The 22,053-nt window shown below is 40.3% G+C and overlaps 1 protein-coding gene across 1 annotated transcript in view; it reads left to right on the forward strand.

Annotated features, from left to right (window-relative positions):
• The window catches only part of Lap1 (leucine rich repeat containing protein 7 lap1), a 472,349-nt gene that overhangs the window by 373,988 nt on the left and 76,308 nt on the right, over positions 1-22,053 (forward strand). Inside the window, exon 11 of the mRNA XM_067139879.2 lies at positions 1,580-1,976. Coding sequence (XP_066995980.2) covers positions 1,580-1,976 — 397 coding nt within the window. The remainder of the gene's footprint in view (positions 1-1,579; positions 1,977-22,053) is intronic.

Below are 22,053 nucleotides of genomic sequence, written 5' to 3' on the forward strand. Positions count from 1 at the left end.
TTGGAGATCACCATGTGGTGAAACACCATGTCCTGCTGCGTGAAGAAGTCCGTAACCTCCTGCTGCACATCCTCGTCCAACAGGAAGCGTCGACCCTTCAAGGCGCTACCAAAGCTGATGTCGACATCCATTGCTAGCACACGAATTGTTATGCGCTGGTCCACCCTAATCACCTCATTCACCGCTTGCTTGTCGTTGTCCGTAATGAATGAGGCTGGCCTTCCCGATTGACCGGTGTCTTGTATTGAAACACGACCCACATGGAACTTAGAGCACCCTTTCATAACGGTGGTTTTTGACAGGCATGCTGCCCCATACACAGCCTTCATTCTCTGATAATGCCCATCGGTGTTCGTCCTTCAGCAGCCAAGATTAGAATAACAGCACGTTGGTCCTGTTTGGACACATTGGTAATACGTTGCCATAGTTCACAACGTACACACCTCGGCATGACATGACTGCCACACTAATCCCTTTGCCTCCATGTCCGTGCTTATATACTCACATCAGAGATGTCCACTCTAACGACGCCCTCAAATGGAAACTTTTTGGCCACTTCTTATATTTTGGAGGATATTTTAAGGAAGATTGAAGATGGAGTTAGAAAAGGAAATGGTAGAACAAAATGGCTTTGAGAAAGACAGATCAGCATTTTACGTGATCTTAACACTAAGGCACATGATAAAGAAAAGGTGAGATTTGGGAAAGATTTTTTTTTTTTTTTGCTAGGGGCTTTACGTCGCACCGACACAGATAGGTCTTATGGCGACGAGAAAGATTTTTTAATGACATTTACAGACATCGAGAAGGAAGGAAGGAATTATTTATAACCCAACCCAAAACACAAACTGAAGAAAAGAATCTGTTTCTATAACATCTTGTTGTTCTCTGTTCAAAACCGTGGAACCCAACTCAACTGAACTGAACTAAGCCAGTACCTGTTGCCTCATTTGCTCCTCATTCCACTCGCTCAGTGGGTCGGGATTGAAGACTGTCTACTTGGCCTTCGAATTCCTCCAGATCCTCTATTATGCCCCTCATGTCTAGTCAGTTCTTTAGTTTGTGTGCTACCAAAACCACCTCTCGAATAGCAAGTAAATACTTTTTTAAATCTATTATTGTGAGGATACAATTACACTCTTCATGTATTTTAAATATTTCATATTTACTGAAACTGTACATGAATTTTCACATTAAACAAAAAAATGGTCTACATTTCTAATGCGTGTTCAAAACTATATAGAAATTATATGTTAATAATACATTAATGTTCACTGCAGCCAGGTTCACTAAATCAAGTGTTCCAATACCTGCATCACCTCTATATTGGTACAAGTTTATAAAGATCCTTTTCAGAAATGAGGTAAATGTATGCTTTACTTCTCAGTTTTATCTTTCAGTTACTCAATCCAAAAAAGAAGATGCTGTATGAGTGTTGGATAATCTGCTGGGCAAAGATAATCAACGTTATGATGTATTTACAAATGTACAAATGTTTTATTTCAAAACTTCCTTTTCTTTACAAAACTTTGTTCAAATTCAGATAAATGATTTGTTTTTCCATGTTTTTCCATTGCAGACTGCTGAAGCGCTTGAAAATGACTCGGTATTTAAAGACTATATTGAAGGGGAAAGACTAGTTCCTCAATATGAACATTTGATTTATCCAGTTCTTGCTCATGGAGAAAGAGGCTCTCCTGTTGTAGCTACTGATAGTGGTCCTGTTGTACGAGAAGCAAAGTGTGTTAGAAAAATTCATAATGCCCACTTAATACAATCAGAGATAAAACAGAGACATAGCATTACATCAAATTGTGAACCATATTTTCAGCAGCCTCCTCCATACCATATAGCTGCAGCATACTCTAAGCAAGCAATGTTTTTCCGACAAGTTGACTCACAGGGTCAAGGATCAAGTGTACGTAATTTACCCAGTGAAGAAAAACCAGAGAGTGCGACCTATCCTAAGAGTGAAGGTAAGCAAAGAACATTTTCCTCTTACATCCATTAATCTGTAAACATTGTTACAACTTCTTACAGCATGAAACCAAACATATACTATGTGTAATGAGAATTAAGAAGTTTTTAAGTAATCAGATTACTTGTAACAAGTACCGATTTAGTAGCTTTTACTTGTAATCGTTACATTCTAATTATCAGTATACATCACATTAAGAGTTCAGCAACTTTGGAGTCTGAGTATTCACAAAGCACCATGCCAAGGGTATGTATACTTGTTCATTAACTTGCAGAGTGTTATAGTTTCCAGTTGAGATCTACAGTAGATAATCATGTATCATGACTGTGAGTTTGCACATAGTCGAAAATGGAACAGGAATAAACATGTGACAGTGAAGAGGTTGAGGAGATTTTGTTCCTCTTATTTGAATAAATATGTTGAATCGGTTGGCCCTCAAAATAATGAGAGCATGAGTGTGAAATGCAAACTATTACTTGGGATCAATAATTTTGATGCCCAGTTTCTTCAACTCTGTTAAATTTTACTTATCAAAAATGTTAACTAACAATTTATTATTAATTTAACACTTCAGTTAAATGTCCGCTGTTCAATGAACACATTTACAAAATTTGTTATGAAACAATTGTTAGACAAATTAATAATTTTCCGTGAGGTTTCTGAACACATTTGACTGTGAGCGTCTTTTGTTTTTTGTTTCGCATTATATTGGAATTATAAATTGTCACACATGGTTGACATTATAATAGGTTATGGTTAGCGGAGACCATTAGGACCTAAACATGTGCAGTAAGGGGCAACTAAATTATTATTATTATTATAATGAATATGAGAGAAACATCATTATAGATTTAATTTGAAAGAATGCGAGTGTGCTAGAAAAATAAAAGAACGGACGGTTATGTCACAACATTCAATATATTCTTATATGAGTGCACTCTAAGGCTCTATAGGATTGGCATCAGGAAGGGCACCCAGCCGCAAAACAGTGCCAAATCCCCATGTGTGACACAGTTGGCACCCGGTGACTCCACAAGGTGTGAGAAAAGTAGTAGTAGTAGTAGTAGTAGTAGTAGTAGTATAGTACAATCTAAGGCTCCTACAACACCGGGGAAATGTGATAATTGTCTTGAGTTATTTTTAGACATTCTTTTACTGCAGGGAAAACAATGTAATGCCTTGCCAGTTCTGCAACAGCAGCAGAAATTCTTTGCACAATTCTACACACACATGAACATACTTACCCTCAATTACATGAAAAGAGCCTGAAGCATAATATCTAAGAACTATAAGCAGCTGTTACATTGAAGTCGCTGACAAGTTTCAGTCCATGGGAAACTCTAACCTGTTGTCAATTTCTTATAGTATCTTGTTCATTATGGCTTTGGTAATTAAATAATTAGGTATCATTGTAGAAAACATTCTTCTGACAGCTCTAAAAAGTAATTTTTTTTCTTAATATTGGCCATCCTTTGCCTTCTTCAGTTTATAGATAGTCTTCATACAGCAGTAAAGCTTCAAATTTATGTTCTAGCTGTTAAGAGGTTGGTGCAATTTTAATTTAACACAAGTATTAACAATTTGCTAGTGTTAACAATTCTAAATGAAATGGCTATTTTGGGGCTGATGACCTGCGATGTTAGGCCCTTTAAAACAACAAGCATCAAATGGCTATTTTGTTAAATTGTGTGTTAAGTCTACTTAACAGCAGTGTTAACACTTAATATTCGTTGAAACTGGTCCTCAAAGTTTCAAGTTGTCATGTTCAGTCTACGTAATTTAATGTGTGTGTGCTAAAAATCACAAAATAAAGTAATTCATTTTTCCTTGCAAACATTGATATCATTATGGCCCCATGTGAAAAGGATTGTCAGTAATTTCCTAAAAACTGGTGTTCTGTGGAGTTACTGTAATTGTGATGTTACTGATTATATGTTGAAAAAGTAATTTGTGATTATGAGTAAAATATTTCTCAGGTCAATACTAGTGTATGCATGCGAGTATTCAGGTATGTGGAAATCCTACCCGCCCCAGTTCCCCAAATACTTATGAAGAGTAAAAGGTAAAAGATGTTTGCTAAACATGTTTATTTGTATAAACAATTATATAAAACTTACTTCCAGTTTGCTTATGGATTATAAAATAAAAATCAAACGCAATACAATTGATAATTAGCAAAAAATTCACAAAAAATGTTTATTCAATATTATTTGCAAAAGCTCTTGGGAGAAAATAGTTTACAATACTTCCTTAAAGACATCATTTGAAGTAATGACACATGCTTCCCTGTCAGTTTTTCACCTTCTCTTGATAGGTACAAAAATATTACCTTTTACTCTAGAGAAAGCTACATAAAGTTGTGCATGCAAAAACATGGGATGTGGCAAGTAAAACCCTGCTCTTTGCAATGTTTGACCTTGTGTTTTATTAATAGTCATAGCATAGGCAAATTTAATGGGTCAAGAAACATTCCAATAATGAACAAAGATGGTCAAATTTGGTACTAACAGTACGCCTAGAATGACTTCTTTACAACAAATCAATGATAAGTTAGAAATAGTTCCATGACAAGCAGTATATGGCACAACTACATATTTGCTACGCTAAGGCAGAACTGTCCTTAGTGAAAATGAGACACATTTTTTTAAAACAAATTGTTTATATTTTAACATGCAGGCAGGGTGGTAAATAAACAAGCAGTTGGTAGGATTTATTTATTATCTAACAAATGGTTACTTATACAATTACCCAGGCACAGAATTATTCTGGTTTCACACCAAGCAAATGCTGGGGCTGTACATTAATTAAGGCCATACAATTACACAGGCACACAATTATTCTGGTTTCGCACCAATCAAATGTTGGGGCTGTACATTAATTAAGGCCATACAATTACACAGGCGCACAGTTATTCTGGTTTCACACCAAGCAAATGCTGGGGCTGTACATTAATTAAGGCCATACAATTACACAGGCATACAATTATTCTGGTTTCGCACCAAGCAAATGTTGGGGCTGTACATTAATTAAGGCCATGGTCACTTCCATCCCACTTCTAGCCCTTTTCTAACCCATCGTCGCCATAAGACCTATCTATATCGGAGCCACGTAAAGTAAATTGTGAAAAAATTATATATATATTTGTCTAGTTCACACTCTCTCTTTTCTCACTGTTCAGTCACACTAGTTATTCACTCTGACACTTAGGGTCGAATTCATAGACAGCGCTTATAAATAAGTGCCCCTTATAAGCCAGGTTTCATTTCATATTACCTACTTTAGTGTCCCATTTCTTGCTATAAGTGGACCTCCCACACACACTTCAGTGACTTACTTATGTTGCAGCAAGATGGAGGATAATGATTTTGCTGAATATGTTGCATTTCATTCACAGATGCTTTCCATGCACACAGTAGAGATGGAAAATCCTGTCGAAATGTAATGTGACCAACAATAAAAGAATTTTTAGTAAAGTGACAGGTATGAATATTCTAGTTCCTTTAATTGAGAGGGTGGACATAACCTCTAGAGGACTTACTATCTCACCATTAATGAAGATATTGTTTTGAGATTTTATGCCACCTCTTAATTTCAGGGTATTGTTATTATTATTATTATTATTATTATTATTATTATTATTATTATTATTATTATTTTATTATTTTTATTATTATTATTATTATTATTATTATTATTATTATTATTATTATTATTATTATTATTATTATTATTATTACTTTGCTTAGTTAATTCAAAACGCGTTACAAGTTGATAAGTTATCAAGACTGTAGGCCTATAGAATATAGAATATTCTGAGAAAAATTAACGTGTTGCAGTACCACCATTTATTTTAAGGTTGGTTTGTGCTAATTATATCAGGTTAGTCAATCAGTCGTTTGTCGAATTATATCAGAAGTTTCTGAAATCATGGCATCGCACATTAAAATATACTATTTACATTTTATTGGGGAAGTAATTAGGCCTACATCAATGTAAGGGCTGTAGATATATTTGTCAAATCATTAAAAGCATTGTAAGGCTAGATATTTTACATTTGGAGGAATATTTTTATAGGTTCAAGTATCTAGATAACTATAAACATATTATATTAAGAAGAAAATTAGACTGGGCATTTTCGTAGTTTGCATTGTCCACAACAAGTTTTTCCCAAGTCATTCATATTCTGTTGAGAAACTGCATTGGTCTGCTTGTTCTATATTATGTGCATGTATTTCGACATAAGTTCTTGCAGGTGCCGTCTCAGCTTGCTGTATTGTTATCCATTCTAATTACCAATGCAATATGGATGATCTTTTAACCTCAAAAATGGCAACAAGTATTGCGCATTGTCCTTTGATAAACAAAACACAATAGATCATCCCACTATTTTGCAGCCAGAACTACACAATCCAGGAAGCATGGACATAATATACAGCATTGCCACTTCTCCAGTGAATACCTACTGTATCAGTGTGTGTGCTCTTTAAGTGCTGTCTATAAAATGTAAACTCTTACAAAGGAATACTTACTATAAGTGATCCCTTATTACTTAAGGGTTCCACTTATGTATAAGTGCTGTCTATGAATTCTGCCCTTAGGCCTGTATTCACCAATGTCAGTTACTTTTGTTATCCTAGATTACCAAAACTTGAATAATATATTTATCTTGGTTTACCAAAACTAAGTTTTTGTTTCAATCTGAATTTGAGCCTTAAATTTTTCAAATCAAATCAAATCAAAAATCTCTTTATTTGCAAATGAGGTGTGTACCTCGGTGGCAAGTGGTTCACTAAAATACATTATTGTCAAGCACTAAATTTTAAATTAACAGGAGAAGAAGAAAATTTTCCTAGAATACAATATTATACAATTTACGCTAACAATTTTTTCTATTAAACACACTGCTCATCGTTAATAAATTTATATTGTTTACAAAATTCTACTTATATCATCTCGTGTACTTACAAACATAGTCAACTCATATACAGTATGTGGAATTACTTCAAATAATACTATACAACTGGTATAAGATTAAAATTTACATTGCATTTATTTACTTATTTATTTTTTACCCATTTTGGAGCCTAACTAGCATAACGACCTGCTGCGTCTTAACCAGAGCCCCTTTTGCCACCACTTTTCAGAGTTCCTCAAGGCCCTTCACAGCTATACTGATGCACAGAAAACAAATTACTACTTGCCGCCACTATCGAAATGTAATCAAGTTTTTAATTACATTCAGCGTTTGCAAATAATTGATAAAAAATTATGTCCACTTTTAACTGGAAACAAAACAAGAAACCTAATATGACATTCCAAGCGAAGGAATTGTTATTGAATTTGGTGGCAGAAACCATTAACATCATACAGAATAAGGAAACAAATTATAGCCTACACATAGTATATTTCACTAAAAAAAATAAGGCATTATTCCTTAATTCGTCATTAAAAAATCACCCTGTCGTGTACCGTACAAGATATAAGCTACAATCGAGAATTCATTTTAGCCCTACCTATGTGTTGGGATTTCCAGGTTAGGTTCGATCATGGATAACGCTGACAGTGTTGAAGCTTTAGATAACCTAAAATGTGTTTCAAAATCAGTGTCATCATAGTCCTCAAAGTACGTGTATATAGCACATTCTTTTTATCCATCTAGGACGTTTTATTGCATAATCTAGGTCATGTTCCTTGTCGTCGTGATTTTCTCTTTCAGTTAAATATTTCAGCCATTTACAGCTGCCATCTTGAAAGACTATTATCTTAGATTTCCTGTTTTACCGGCCAACCTATCTCCGATAAAATTTCAAACCAATATAATACCCGTTATCCAAGATAATGTTCTTGGTGAATAGAAATGTAATTGTTGTCTCAGTTTTCTTAGCTTTAAACCAAGATAAAAGCTTTTACTCACCTTGGTGAATACGGTGTCTTAGGTACGACATCCTAACTGTTGTAAAACCTTCCGTTATTTAAATATGTATTATAAATTTGTATAACCTCAAATACGTATTGTGTATAGTCTAACCTCAAAATCTGGATAATCGGAAGCTGTAGAAAACTCTATAACGTTCATATATTAGGTGTATTCTGCTATAATTTGGTATATATGGAGGGTTCTGGAAACTTACTGTAAGGTTTATTATCCAGATACATGTAGAGACATTTAGAAGGTTGGAGAGATCTCCTTGTGTATTGGTAAACAGTACTCGAAAGTTCGAGCTGGATATATTACTGGAGTACTCCATTCGACTAGCTGGTCGATCTATGTTTCAAGTGTATTCCATTTAAAGTGTGTAAGAACCCTTCCAGGAATCGATAATTCTAGACGGTTGATCGAACAGTATATATATCAAGCTGTCAGTCAGTGGGGCAATCAGTTCAAGAGAGTGTATGTTATAGTGCGTGAGTCAGTGTTGTTTGTATCCGTACTTGTCAGAATCGACTTCAGGGTACTCCGCTATTAATTGTTGTAGTGTCACTTGCTATTGTGTGTAATTGTGTGTTGTGACTTACAGTGACAATAAAGTAATTCACACAAGGAAGTGAATGTGTTCTCGTGTGATATTTATTTACGTCAAATAAAATTGCATTTGAGAGCAATAACAGGCCTTACAAAACTCAAACAATTACTCTACACACACTTCTGCAATTGTCACTTGGAAACTAGGGCAGTTCACAATTGAACTCACTGTACGATTATCATGGCCGTACAGTTCACAGTTTGTGTGCGCGCAACAGTCTCACATTTCTGAACGTGATACACAGTCTGTACACTCGTGGCAGTCTTCATTAATTTACTGTCAGTTCACGCACACACAGACAAAACACTAACATCACTCAATCAACACTGTCACTGACTGATCCAGTACTCCACAGCTGCACTCAAAACTGAATTCTCTCAGTTGCCAACGGTACTGATTTCAAACTGAACCCCTGAAGCTCGTTCGTCCTGCCTTACATAGGAAGGCTAAACCTTCCGGATACTTCACAAGAATAGAAGTCCCTGGAGTCGCCTCAAAGTTGAATTTTCTGGTTACACCTGCTAGTCCTTTCTGGTGCTGTCAGTGAGGCCTGAAAGGAGGTAACGGGGGGGAGGGCTGGTATTGCCTGCTTGGCCCAGTTCTGACTTGTTGCTGCAGTGGTGAGAGGGCAGGATCCTAACTCACTGATGTCGCTCATGGCTGGAACCAGGCTAACTTGCTCCTCCCAAGGCTTTACAATGAAATGGCAAACACCATCACTTTGCCTCCTCCTTAAGATTGCTCACTCCGAGCTGCTCCATGGTATGGCACCAGGCGATCCAGACGAATGACAGTCATCTTCCCTCGGGGAGGCCGCTGGATCCTGTATATGACTTTGTTGATCCTAGTGATGATAGTGTATGGGCCGTTCCATGTAGACTGAAACTTCGGTGATTTCCCTTTTGTCCACGTGGCATGATACAGCCAAACCCAGCCGCTTTCCTGGAAGCCTGTAGAGTCCACCAGCATGTTGTAGCTGTCACTGGCTATTCTCAAATGTTGTCAGGTACAGTCGTCGATGTCACTGAGACAGTGCACCAACTCCCACATGTAGTCTATCGCTGGTTACTCCTGATCCCGTGCCGAACCAAACATTGGATCGCATGGCAGGCATAGATCCCTTCCGAAGGTCGTGTTGGCACGTCTGTTGTATCATGGGTGGACGCTCAGTAGGCCATCAAGAAAAATTGGAAGTCCCTCCAGTTTGCTGAAACCGACCTTCCTGAGGTGCTCTTCGAAGCTCTTTAGGAAACACTTCACTAGATAATCTAACTGATGGTGGAGGGGTATCTGATTGGTCTTCCAAACTCCCAGACATTGCAGAACCTCCTGTAATCAACCTCAACTTGAACTTCCTGCCCTGTTTGCTATGCAGTTCCCTCCGGACACTAAAGTGACAGAAGAAGTTCTTCACTATTCCTTAGGGAGTAATGTCCAATAATGAACCCATGATATTGGTATTATAAATTTACTCATTTGGGACAAATCATTCAGGTTCCCTTAGGGAATCTATATCCATATCATCTGATAGCCTGTCGAGCTTCAACTTTTGCGAAAAAGGCCAAGTTTCTAATAGTGTATTGGCACTGCTGGTAGCTTCAAATAGCCTATGCAATCACGATTTCGTTCCAGGACAGTGCAGCGCCCTTGCAGATCACATTGTAAGAACTCGGTGAGTACTGCTTATCTTAGATCTACTTTCGCCCCTACTACCGGAAGCTGACACGGCATCCTAGTTGCACTTAAAATAGTGTGCAGAGAGGTGGACCGATGGCTCCTCATGGAGTATCACCCCTGGACTGTCCACCTCCATGGCTAAATGGTTAGCGTGCTGGCCTTTGGTCACAGGGGTCCCGGGTTCGATTCCCGGCAGGGTCGGGAATTTTAACTATCATTGGTTAATTTCCCTGGCACGGGCGCTGGGTGTATGTGTCGTCTTCATCATCATTTCATCCTCATCACGACGCGCAGGTCGCCTACGGGTGTCAAATCAAAAAGACCTGCACCTGGCGAGCTGAACATATCCTCAGACACTCTCGGTACTAAAAGCCATACGCCATTTCATTTTTTTTTACCCCTGGACTTAATCTCAGTTGGTTTAAGTGCCTGCTAAGGACAGTGCGAGGTGACCCCCAGGCCTCCTGCGCCCACCTGAGGACCATGTGGGGTACTAATCCCCAAAGACGCTCTTAAGCAAGTTACAAATGTCTGGGAATACATGTCTCAACTGTGTTTCAGTGCAACAGTGCCAGTGTATATAATTTTGGTGACCTGTGAACCTCACTATGTTTCGAATCACCGCCACCGTTACCCAGGCTTCAATTGACTACTTGCTCTACACCCTGGCTCACTCTCAAGCAGCAATGTGCCCGACCTCTGACCAGCCACAGTTCCCATCATGCCACCATCTACCTATAACACAAATTCCAACAAGGAATTCTTCATGAGTGGTTGCCAAGCGCCACAACACCAGCCCCACCAAGAACTCCGCCACCAGACAGAAAGTATTTACACCAGACAGCCCAGCAACCTCAGATTCCTCAAACTCCAACTTAGAAAACATCACGCTCACTCTTCCCCCACCCAACACCTCCTCCAACACAGAATTCCCCCCTCTCAGGAGCCCAGCGACCCATTACCAACCTCAGGATCTTCCAGAAAGCTCCCTCTGGCACCCACTCTTTCCTCCTCCTACAACCATCCCCTGAGTACCAAAACCAGCAAAAAATATTACTCAAACTTCTTCAGTTTAATTCTAAGAGGGAGGAAATAGCCAATATCTGCCTCACAAGCAATGGAGTGATAATCAAAATCAACGGTGAAGACGCCGCACGACAGCTCACCAGGTCTGCTGGTCAGCCCACTTTGGATCAGCAGCCCCCCTCAAGCCACTGCCCCCCCCCCCGCCAAACGTGAGGTAGTTCCCGACATTTCAGAAGATGCAATTATCCAAGAGTTCAAAACGAGGAGGGCATTCCGGTAAGGAAGGTCTTCCGGATTAAGGAACTCCTTGGACCCAAAATTCATGGTCCAATTCCTCCTCCCCACACCCAGGATGTGGATCGCATCCTTAGAGAGTGGGATATCTATCTATATTTAGGCATCAGCACTGGGTGACCATCCGATGTGAGCGCTGCCTATCTTATAACAAACACGATACTGCACACTGCACCATCAAACATCTGGTGCAGTCACTGCTCATAGTCCCACACCACCTCCCGATGCCCGGTGTCCAGCCCCCCCCCCCCCCCCCCCCCCCCCCAAATGCAACAACTGCGGAGAATACCACCTTACCTATTCCGTTAAAGTGCAAAGCCCGCCCACAACCACCAGAGAACCGCCCCAAACTGCTCGCCCAAGTCCAAACCATTGATGCCCCCACCCAACCGTCCCAGTCATTATCCCACCCCCAACCCTTGAGATATCATCTGATTTCTAACCATTTCGCTCCTTAACATTCATCCCTATCACTGCCCCCTGGTCCTATCCCAACTCCAAGTTGCCACCCACCAAACCCTGAACATTTATTTCCAGACCTCCCACTCTAGCCTTTTACAACCACTTCCACTTCACCTACCTTGAGACTCTAGTTTAACTATGGTCTCCATCCCTACAAGAAGAATCCGGCCTCCAGACCCCATCTTCATCATCTTCCTCAATATGCAGGCTTTTCAGTCCAAACACCTGCACCTCCCACCTCCTCCTCCTTGTAACCAGTAACTGGCTACATGACATGTAGTAAAGAAAAAAGGAAAACTTAAATTACACAGCATTTTAACACCTTTAACACAAACCAAAACGTTAGATAAACTGCATCAGAATCAACGGTGATCCCTTGATCTGCAATATTATTTTCCAAAATAAATGTTACAAAATAAAATTCATCCATCCAAAATAGATTATTATATCTCAACATCAACAAGATTAAATGTAATTTACCAAAGACTATTCCTTTAAGTCAAAGATGCTAAGGTACAGAGATATTTTAACATAATGCAACTTCCAGAATACAACGATTAAAGGTAATAAGAACCACATGATATTAAAAATACAACATTAAGTGAAAATTAACGGTGCTTTCAAATAATCGCGCTACATAATGGAAACAAGATGGACATCAGAAATACATAAACTTGACGCAGAGGACAGTTCAACTTACTCCCAGACCAAAAACACTTCTGATGTGGGGGAGAGGAAAAACTAGCATGCATCAAGTGATGCAAAGTTACTGGAGGCAAACCCTGAGGGAAATAAAATTAATCTACTAATTACACTGTTTACAAAACTGAAAGAAAAGGGGAATGCCTCTAAAATCAAACAGGCAGGCCCAGCTGAAAAGCTCAGGCATCTTAATAAATGAGTGAAGAGTCTGGGAGAGTAGGGATTAACCCCTATGTGAGAAGAAAAGCAAACATTGAATTTAAATTAAGGTGGAAAAGAAACCAACAGTGCTTACCCCAAGGCAGGCCATCCTGGGAGGGAGGGTCGCCGAAGTGCATCTGATCGCTGGACTGACAAGAAACGAAAAGGGACACGAAATCTCGCCTCGCTCTGTAAAGAAGGCTGAGGCTGGCCCCGGTCCGATCACCAGGTAACCAATCAGGCTACAGGAGCTTTTACCTCTCGCCACCGAGATCCACAAATCAAAACCCCTTACCAAGTCGCGATGTTTTCACAATATTCCAGAACATCACCTAACCCTAATCGCAAACTTTCCATCTGCCAAAATTAGTAAAAACGTTCTTCTAAAATCGACAGGGGCAGACACACCCTATTCTGAAAGTCCACTTCATGATGGAAATGTTCCAGAATATCACTTAATAATGATAAGAACCCTTTACAATTTAGTTACATGTCCAAATACAACACAGGTTTTTCTTTTCTTTCTTTACAAAATGGTCCAAATACAACACATTTTCTTTTTCTTTCTCTACAAAACTTATCACACTCCTCAATGAAACCATGCTCCACCCTCACCAATCTGCCTACCTTTCCGGCTTCACCATTCTCAGAGCAGACCACCTGCTTGACATGGGCGAAAGAGGCTCTGCAATAGCCACCCCCACATCCCCCTGTATCCGCATCTACACCCCTCCTCAGAATCCCTAGTCATCAAAGTTTACTTCCACTCCCGGATCCTACACCTAGTCACCATCTACCACCGGTCTCTCCTCCCCCTCCCCCTAGATTTCATAACCTACCTGAGTGATACCTTCTCCCAGTTCCTACTACTAGCTGACCTCAACCTCACCCTCAGATCCTGCCGTGAAATGAACAACCTACAAACCCTTCTAAGTGACAGAGACTTTATCCCTATACGTGGCCAAACTTGCCCCACCTCCAATACCACCCCAGATGTCGTAGTAGCTCACAACTCACTAGTTCACATCCTCAACATCCAACTACTCCCTAGTATCGGAAACGGCCACCTCCCAGTCCTCCTTCAAATCCCATCCTCAAACCCCCGCCCAACACCTCCACGCCAGTCCCCATCCCTAATTTTGCCAAAGCCGACTGGCGTTCCTACCAAACCAATCTAAACCAAGCCCTAGAGAACCCTTCTCTCTCCCTTTCTGATCAAACTTCTATTGATACCCTCAACACGTTCATCCTTTCCACTACAACCTCCGCCTTGGAATCCAGTATCCCCACACTCTACACTCCCCATCCTAGCCATGACTGCCCCGCCCCCCTCCACTTCCTTCAGTTACAGCAACTCGCACAATCTTACTTACCGGGCGAGTTGGCCATGCAGTCAGGGGCGCGCGGCTGTGAGCTTGCATCCGGGAGATAGGGGGTTCGAATCCCACTGTCGGCAGCACTGAAGATGTTTTTCCGTGGTTTCCCATGGTCACACCAGGCAAATGCTGGGGCTGTACCTTAATTAAGGTCACGGCCGCTTCCTTCCAACTCCTAGGCCTTTCCTATCCCATCGCCGCCATAAGACCTATCTGTGTCAGTGCGACCACCCAAGACCCCTACTTCCTTTGCCTACACCGAAAAATCCTTAGAACCATTAGAAACTACCTTCCAGCATACTCCCACCGCACCTGTGCCCAAACCTGCACTAACCTGACCTCCGTCCACGCCCATCCCACCAAATTCTGGCAAAAGCTCAGCTGTCTACGTGGGACTAAATCCACCCCCAAATACCCCATAATCCATCACGGCATAGCTCCAGCCAACACAGGAGAAACTGGAGATCTTCGCCCGTCACTTCTCTCACCGCTTTAACACCCATCTTGACTCCTACTTTGACATTGCTGATATCCCACTATATCTTTCCTTATCTTCCTCCCCTCCCACTCATTCCCTCAAACACCCACACCTTCTCCCACCAACCACTAGACGCCCCCATCACAGCATCTGAAATCCAGTCATTCCTGTCCAAAACTTGTAACACAGCCGTCAGACCCGTCAAAACATGCTACCTCCACATTTGACATGCTCCACTATCCCTTCTTACCTTGCTGGCTGACCTCTACACCTTCATCTTTCGCACAGGATTCTATTCAATCTCCTGGAAAAATACCACAATGCTCCTGTTCCCTAAATCTGGTAAACCACCTTCCGAACTCGACTCCTGCTGTCCCATAACCCTGATCACAGTCATAGCCAAAATCCTCATCCACGCCCCTCACACTTTGGGTTCTGACCCAAACTATACACCAAAGACCAACTCTTCTGTCTCATATAAATCATATCCAATAACTTTAACAGTGCTCGTCCCACGCTCCTAATCACCTTCAACTTCCAACTAGCCCTCGATTCTGTCTGGCACCCCATGTTCCTCTTTAAACTCAGGTTCTTCGTTTTCTTCATCTCTTACATCCGCCTGATATTTTCATACCTAACCAACAGCACTACTCAGATATCCATAAACTACGAACTCTCCCCCCCAACTTCCCCCTCACTCCTGGAGTCCCCCATGGACCCCATCTTCATAACAGATATCCCTCAGCCGTCTGCTCCCATCCAACTCCTACAGTTGCACAGCAACCCTGCCCCCCTCCCCCCGCCCATACTAAGTCCAAACCATCAGCCGAACCATTCAAACTTACCTCAACACCTTCCTTTCCTTGTGCGACCGGTGAACTAAACCCTGATAAAAACCAAGCCATCCTCTTCCGCCACAACCGCGGTAAATCCAGCACCACCCGCAATCCCGACCACCTCAAACTCAAAGTCTGAGACACCTGCACCCGCACCCAACCCACCTTAAAATACCTCAGCATCCTTTTTGATCAACACTTAACCTTCCGTCCCCACTTCCTACTCCTCAAATCCAAGACAGCCAACCGTGCCCGACTGGCCGGCATATGGTGGGGTCTCAAATCCTCCCTCCTCCACCACACATACAAGTCCTTTGTCTGACCATCCATAACTTATGGACTCACCACCTGGGTAGTCATTGCCAAATCCAACCCAAACACCTCTATCGCTCCCTCCTTTCCATAGAACGACGTACCATACGCCACGCCCTTCGGCTGCCATTTCGCTATTCCACCTCTAACCTACACAACATATTTCCCTTTCGCAAATGTCCTCACCCAATTCCAGCATGCTTACCGATGAGCCCTTGACCAGAATCACTCCTCCCTAATCCACCTCCTCAAATGCCCACCTCGCCTTTCCCCACATTTCCTCCAAACACCTTTTCATCCATACCGATCCCTTCCCCCACCCTAAGGTGATGCCTCCAAGAGAATTGCGATCATAACTGTCACCCACCCGACACCCCCACCCTCGCTCTTAACACCTCAACCAGACAACAACTCATCATATCACAGAGGTAAATAGCAGCTCGGTGAGCCCTCGTTGATGCCCTCCACACTCCCCAATCGACAAAATTGAGGATACTACCTACTGTATATTGTACCAGTAAAAGAGCCCGACTTTAAGATTTATTTTCAACGTAAGCATGGAATAGTTCTCAGGGCTAAACTGGATGAATATTAGCTAGGGCTTGGTACAGGAGGCAGGGTCCTATCTACAAGAAAAGTTTGAATCTGATTTGATAAGAGTTTATTCATGTAATGCATATTAAATTGCACATCACCTCATGGTAGATAGGGGTTGTCTTCCACATAGTCCTTTAAATGGCACGGGTCTGCAGCTCACCAGGCCGCACCGGCTGGAACACGTTCCAGAAGATGCCCAAGTACTCCGTCAAGATGCGGACGGACCATCCAGGTTGGTTGCATGGAATACGCCTCAAATTCCCGATGCTCGGGATGACCTCCGATGGTTCCTGGCGATGTTGCAGGTAATCACATTACCCAAGTACAAGGTTGATAGAATCAATGCCCACAAAACTCCGAAACTGTGTTCTTCGTCACTCGCAGAATTTATAAGTCAAAGTTCATGAAAACCTTGAATAATTAGTTTTCTCACCACTAGTAAAATCACTAGTCAATGTTCATAGAGACTTTCAAGAATTCACTCTTTAACACTCATGGAAATGACAAGTCCATGTTCATGAAGACTTTCAATAATGTTATAGTTCATCAATGGCAAAAATTACAAGTCTTTAAGTAATCACTGGCAAAAATCACAAGTCTATGCTCATGAAAACTTTGAATAAATTTAGAGTTCATCACTCGTGAATATTACAAGTCTTTGAATAATCACTGGCGAAATTTTAGAGTCCATCACTGGTAAATATTACAAGTCCCATTTATAAAGACTTAGAAGAATTCGTTCCTCAACACTCGTAAATATTACAAGTCCCATTTATAAAGACTTAGAAGAATTCAGAGTTCCTCAACACTCGTAAATAAAGACTTCGAGGAAATTCAGAGTTCCTCAGTGAGACTATAACCACACGAAGATAGCCTCCGACGATTATGGCAGCGAGTAGAGCCACGCTGATTACTCGACTGTGACTGACTGACTGAGATATCAGGCTATATTGAGCCCTCCTTATATTCGGTTTGGGGACATCTACGTCACATATGCCGTGAAGCTGGTTATCTCCTGAATCCCTCGACGGATTTTCTTGAAATTCAAGCATTGCGACGTTTATGTAATTCCCTTTAAAATGACATGTTGCTCAAGTCGCTACCATAATTATTATAGGAGTTTTAAATTTTTTCTCCGTCGAATGTTCGGGAAGGTGTGACGCTTGAATCTAGAACATACGAGTTCAGGCCAGCTGCACTTGGCATGACAGGCGGGTGATCTAACTAGCCCCTGCAGCTACGTCACACATACAGCTGTCCTCAGCTTGCTCGCTCGTCCCGCTGAATGTAAACAAACCAGGCTTGCACGGAGTAATACGCGTGATGATTAAATACAATTAACTCTCAAAAAATATGCATGTACAGGTCGTAACGGGTACAATATACCATATGTATTTAATTATAACCATCTAGTTTGTATCATATTGTAAATAGTTCCATTACAAATTTGTACTTATTGTCAAGCGTGTCACCCAAAGGACGACTACTATGACAATATACATGGTAATGTAAATTTGCATCTAGTGTAATCTCTGTTGGGGCTGTACCTTAATTAAGGCCACAGCCACTTCCTTCCCATTCTCAGGCCTTTCCTATCCCATCGTCGCCATAAGACCTATCTGTGTTGGTGCGACATAAAGCAACTAGCAAAAAACAAAACAAAAAGTGTAATCTCTCCTCCACTCTAAGATTGTATCATCTAAGAAATGAACTATAAATAACCTATTAATTTACCACAACTGCCCACAATCCATTCGACATTATATATTGTAAAAATGTGTATAGTTCATATAATTTCACTTCATTGTATATACCATCGCTAGAAGAATACCCCAATTGTAACTCAGCTGTACATTCAATCTATAATTGTTTATAGCATGTATAAATTTATTGGAGAATATCATAAATGAATATGTCAATTGTACATTTTCTAACTATCAAGAATGTAGACAAGTCAAAACTGTATATACTGTACCATTGTAAATTATCATATTATACCGTAAATGAATAGCACTCTGTAAATTGTTAATGAAACCATTGAAAAAACAAAAGTATTGTAAATTCATCAAATAGCAATAAAGCACACAGCCAGAGCCAAAATCCCTCCACCTCCTTCACCATGTCAAATCACCCTAACCCATCCCCCTACTCCATCAGACCCCCAAACCCGCCGAATCTCCTGACCAGAGAGAAGGCTTTACCTTCCAGGTGGCCTGCTCCTCCCCTTCAGGGAGGGGAATGAAAACTTGTTAATGATGATGATGCCTCCACGATATCCACTAGCCATGCGTCTTGGTAGGTGTGCTATTTACCAACTGACGAGCCCAAATTAGTACACTGGGACGAAATGCTGGCAACAGGATTGAGTTAACCTGAAAATTTATAATGTCCGATAATGGACCCATTATATTGGGATTGTCAATACTATACAAAAAAAATTGTTTAATACATATTATCTAATCGTACACTATTTGAGAACACAGCACATTCTTTTCATCAGCGAAAAATATTCCCTAAAATCATGAGGACTTGATCAAAATCACATGCTACAACACAATATGAACACCTTACAAATAAAAATAATAAACTGGTACTATAATTAATTCAGCTGTTAGGTATAAATTAAAAGTGTTGTCCAGTTTTACTTTTAAGTTATTTTTAAAGAGTCCCTTCTATATTAGTAAATAAAGCACACAGCCAGACCCAAAATCCCCCCACCTCCTTCACCATGTCAAATCGTCCTAATCCATCCCCCTATTCCATCAAACCCCCAAACCTGCCGAATCCCCTGGCCAGAGAGAAGGTATCGAAATCTTATTAAAACTCATTTTCACAGCATGGCTCCATATCTACTCCTTGTGTGGGGGAAAAAATCTTAAATGTTAAAATCTTGCAAGCCAGGCTGCAAGCAATTTGTCCACTATAGGTGTGGCTGCTTGTTTACAAACCAGAATTCAATACACACAGCTGACCACAAGTCGTAAACAGATGTGGTCTTACCTTAAAACATTTGAGACAGTTTGCAATCAACATGTCCAGTGTAGATGTGGCTGCTTGTTTACAAATTCATAACCGCAGTATACATAGCTGACAGTGATGATTTTAAAGTAAAATTGGACATCATTTTTTATTTACATCTAACAGCTGAAAATTTACTTTTATTGTAATCCCATTAATGGGAATGAGATGATTTTGATTAGAAGATTAATTAATTATAGTAGTTCTTTTTATTTGCAAGGTGTTTATATTGTGTTGTATTATGTGATTTTGATCAAGTCCCAGTGGTGGCTCGTGGATATCAGCAGTTTCATAATTCCACAAATATTTCAAGTTCCTCAAACCATTTTATCAAGATACACACTTCGAACACTATACGGTGCAATGCATATGCAATTATTATTATTATTATTATTATTATTATTATTATTATTATTATTATTAATGTCGTGCTGACCACACGACACCTTGTAATCTGCAGGCCTTAGGGCTGAGCAGCGGTCGCTTGGGGGTTGTAGTGCCATGGGGTTTGGTTTGGTTTATTATTATTAATGCAATTTAGTACAAGATAGTGCATACCTTCATCCTCAGATCACATTCTTGTCCAGCGGTTACCGTTTTTGGTTGCTCTACAGGAGGTCCCGGGTATGATGCCCAACTCATGCAGAGAAATATGAAGCATTGATAGCATTTGGTTTGTGCTACCCCATCCTCGACATAAGAAGTAGAAAATCACCTAATGCTGTGGGTGGAAGAGCGTAGAAGAACTGACCACCCTGCCGCAAGTAAAGTCCTGCACAGGATGCCTGTTCTCTTCATGTCTCTTGTTCCGATTCCTGGCGGTCAGTATGAAGATACTCGCTGAGAAATTTCCAACGTCTCGCGAAGAGGTTGTTTCTATTTCACAATTTCACAATAAAATCACGACACTTTTTCCTAACATAATTAACGTGAACAGATGGTTTGATATTTAATTCAATTATTTACACAGACCTAATTCACCAACCCTAACTTCTATAGGCAAAATCTATTCGCCGCTCTTTCAATTTCACAAATTTGTACAACACTTTCTTGTCAAAGTCTGGAGTGGATTGTATCACATCTTTGCGTATAGACATCATTGCCAAAGTGTTCAACATCTTATTTTTCATTGTGTTCCTGAGAAAAGATTTTATGCGTTTCAAAGAAACATCTTTCTGATTCAGCCGTTGTCATGGGGCTGGTAATGATAATTTTGAGAAGTTTATGAACTTCCCTAAAAACCATTGACAATCTATTTTCCCTCATAAATTTAAACAAATTAATTGCTCCTCTAATACTTTGGAAATATTCTCTTCGGTACATAACTTGAAGTTCTGTTTTGAGTTTTTCTCTTTTAAGCATGGGATAAAATGAACAGACATGGTTAAAAGATTCCTATGGGAACTTGGTAGAATGTGCTTCAAAGTGAACATCATTCAATAAAACAGAAACTTCCAAATGGCCAGTAATCAAAATCTTTCTCTTACCTGCATTGAAACCACGTCGCATATTTCTTTGGCTGACACTATGCGTCTACTATGTGGAGAAATATCATCCTTTTTCCTCTTTCAATCCGGTTCTGCAAATTTTTTTTCAATTTCCCTGTGAATTACATCAACTTGTGCTCTTTCTCCCATTACTTGATTTTCAAAAGAATCAATGTCATTTCTTATTTGAACACTATCTTTGTTTTGGGACTGAATTTGATGATATAGAAGATCAACGTGAGGAAATAGACTATGGAACACATTTATTTAGCCAGAAAACAAATTCAGGATCACAAAGAATGCGTCTTAAGCCACTTGCTTCATTTAATGTGATCTTGTTTGTACATTTCTCTTTAATTTCTTCAAGGCAATCGATTAGATTTCCTCTGTTTTCGTACACCACATTCACAGTTCTTATGTTATAATTCCAGCGCGTGGGTATAACTTTCGGCATTTTCTTCTTAACGATGTTTTCGAGGAAATCCAATCTCTGAGATGGATTCAAAAAGAATGCAGGTATCGCTGTTAAATTTGAAAAGAAAATCCTCACTTTAGGAATATTATAAGATTGCTCCATGATAAGATTAAGCTTATGGGCATAGCAGTGTACGTAATATGCGTACGGATGGTGCTCATGAACCTTTGCCTGAACTCCACCAAGAGAGCTGCTAAAAACTTGGGCTCCATCATAGCTCTGTGCAATCAACTTATCGCAAGAATGGCCTACCAGGGGATTAATCTGTTCCGGTAAGGTTTCTGTTACTCCACTCGCCAATTTGTCAGATGGATAAAAGAATCCCCAGAATCTTTCATGTACCGAGCTGTCGTGAAGGTATCTTAAAACAATGACCATCTGACAATGGTTCAAGATGTTGGTTGTTTCATCACACTGTATACCAAGAAATTCAGCCTCGTTAATCTGTTGAGATATTTCCTCCCTACACACTACCAGCATGCAACTTAAAATGTCATTTTGAATCATCTTTGACGTTCCTTTAAATACACTAGCTGTTTCTAAGTTTTGCTTCATTACGCTATCCAGATCAGACGTGAAGTTAACTAATCTCTTAAATACGAGGACGGTT

Source organism: Anabrus simplex, chromosome 2, assembly GCF_040414725.1.
Source record: "Anabrus simplex isolate iqAnaSimp1 chromosome 2, ASM4041472v1, whole genome shotgun sequence".
Lineage (NCBI taxonomy): Eukaryota > Metazoa > Arthropoda > Insecta > Orthoptera > Tettigoniidae > Anabrus > Anabrus simplex.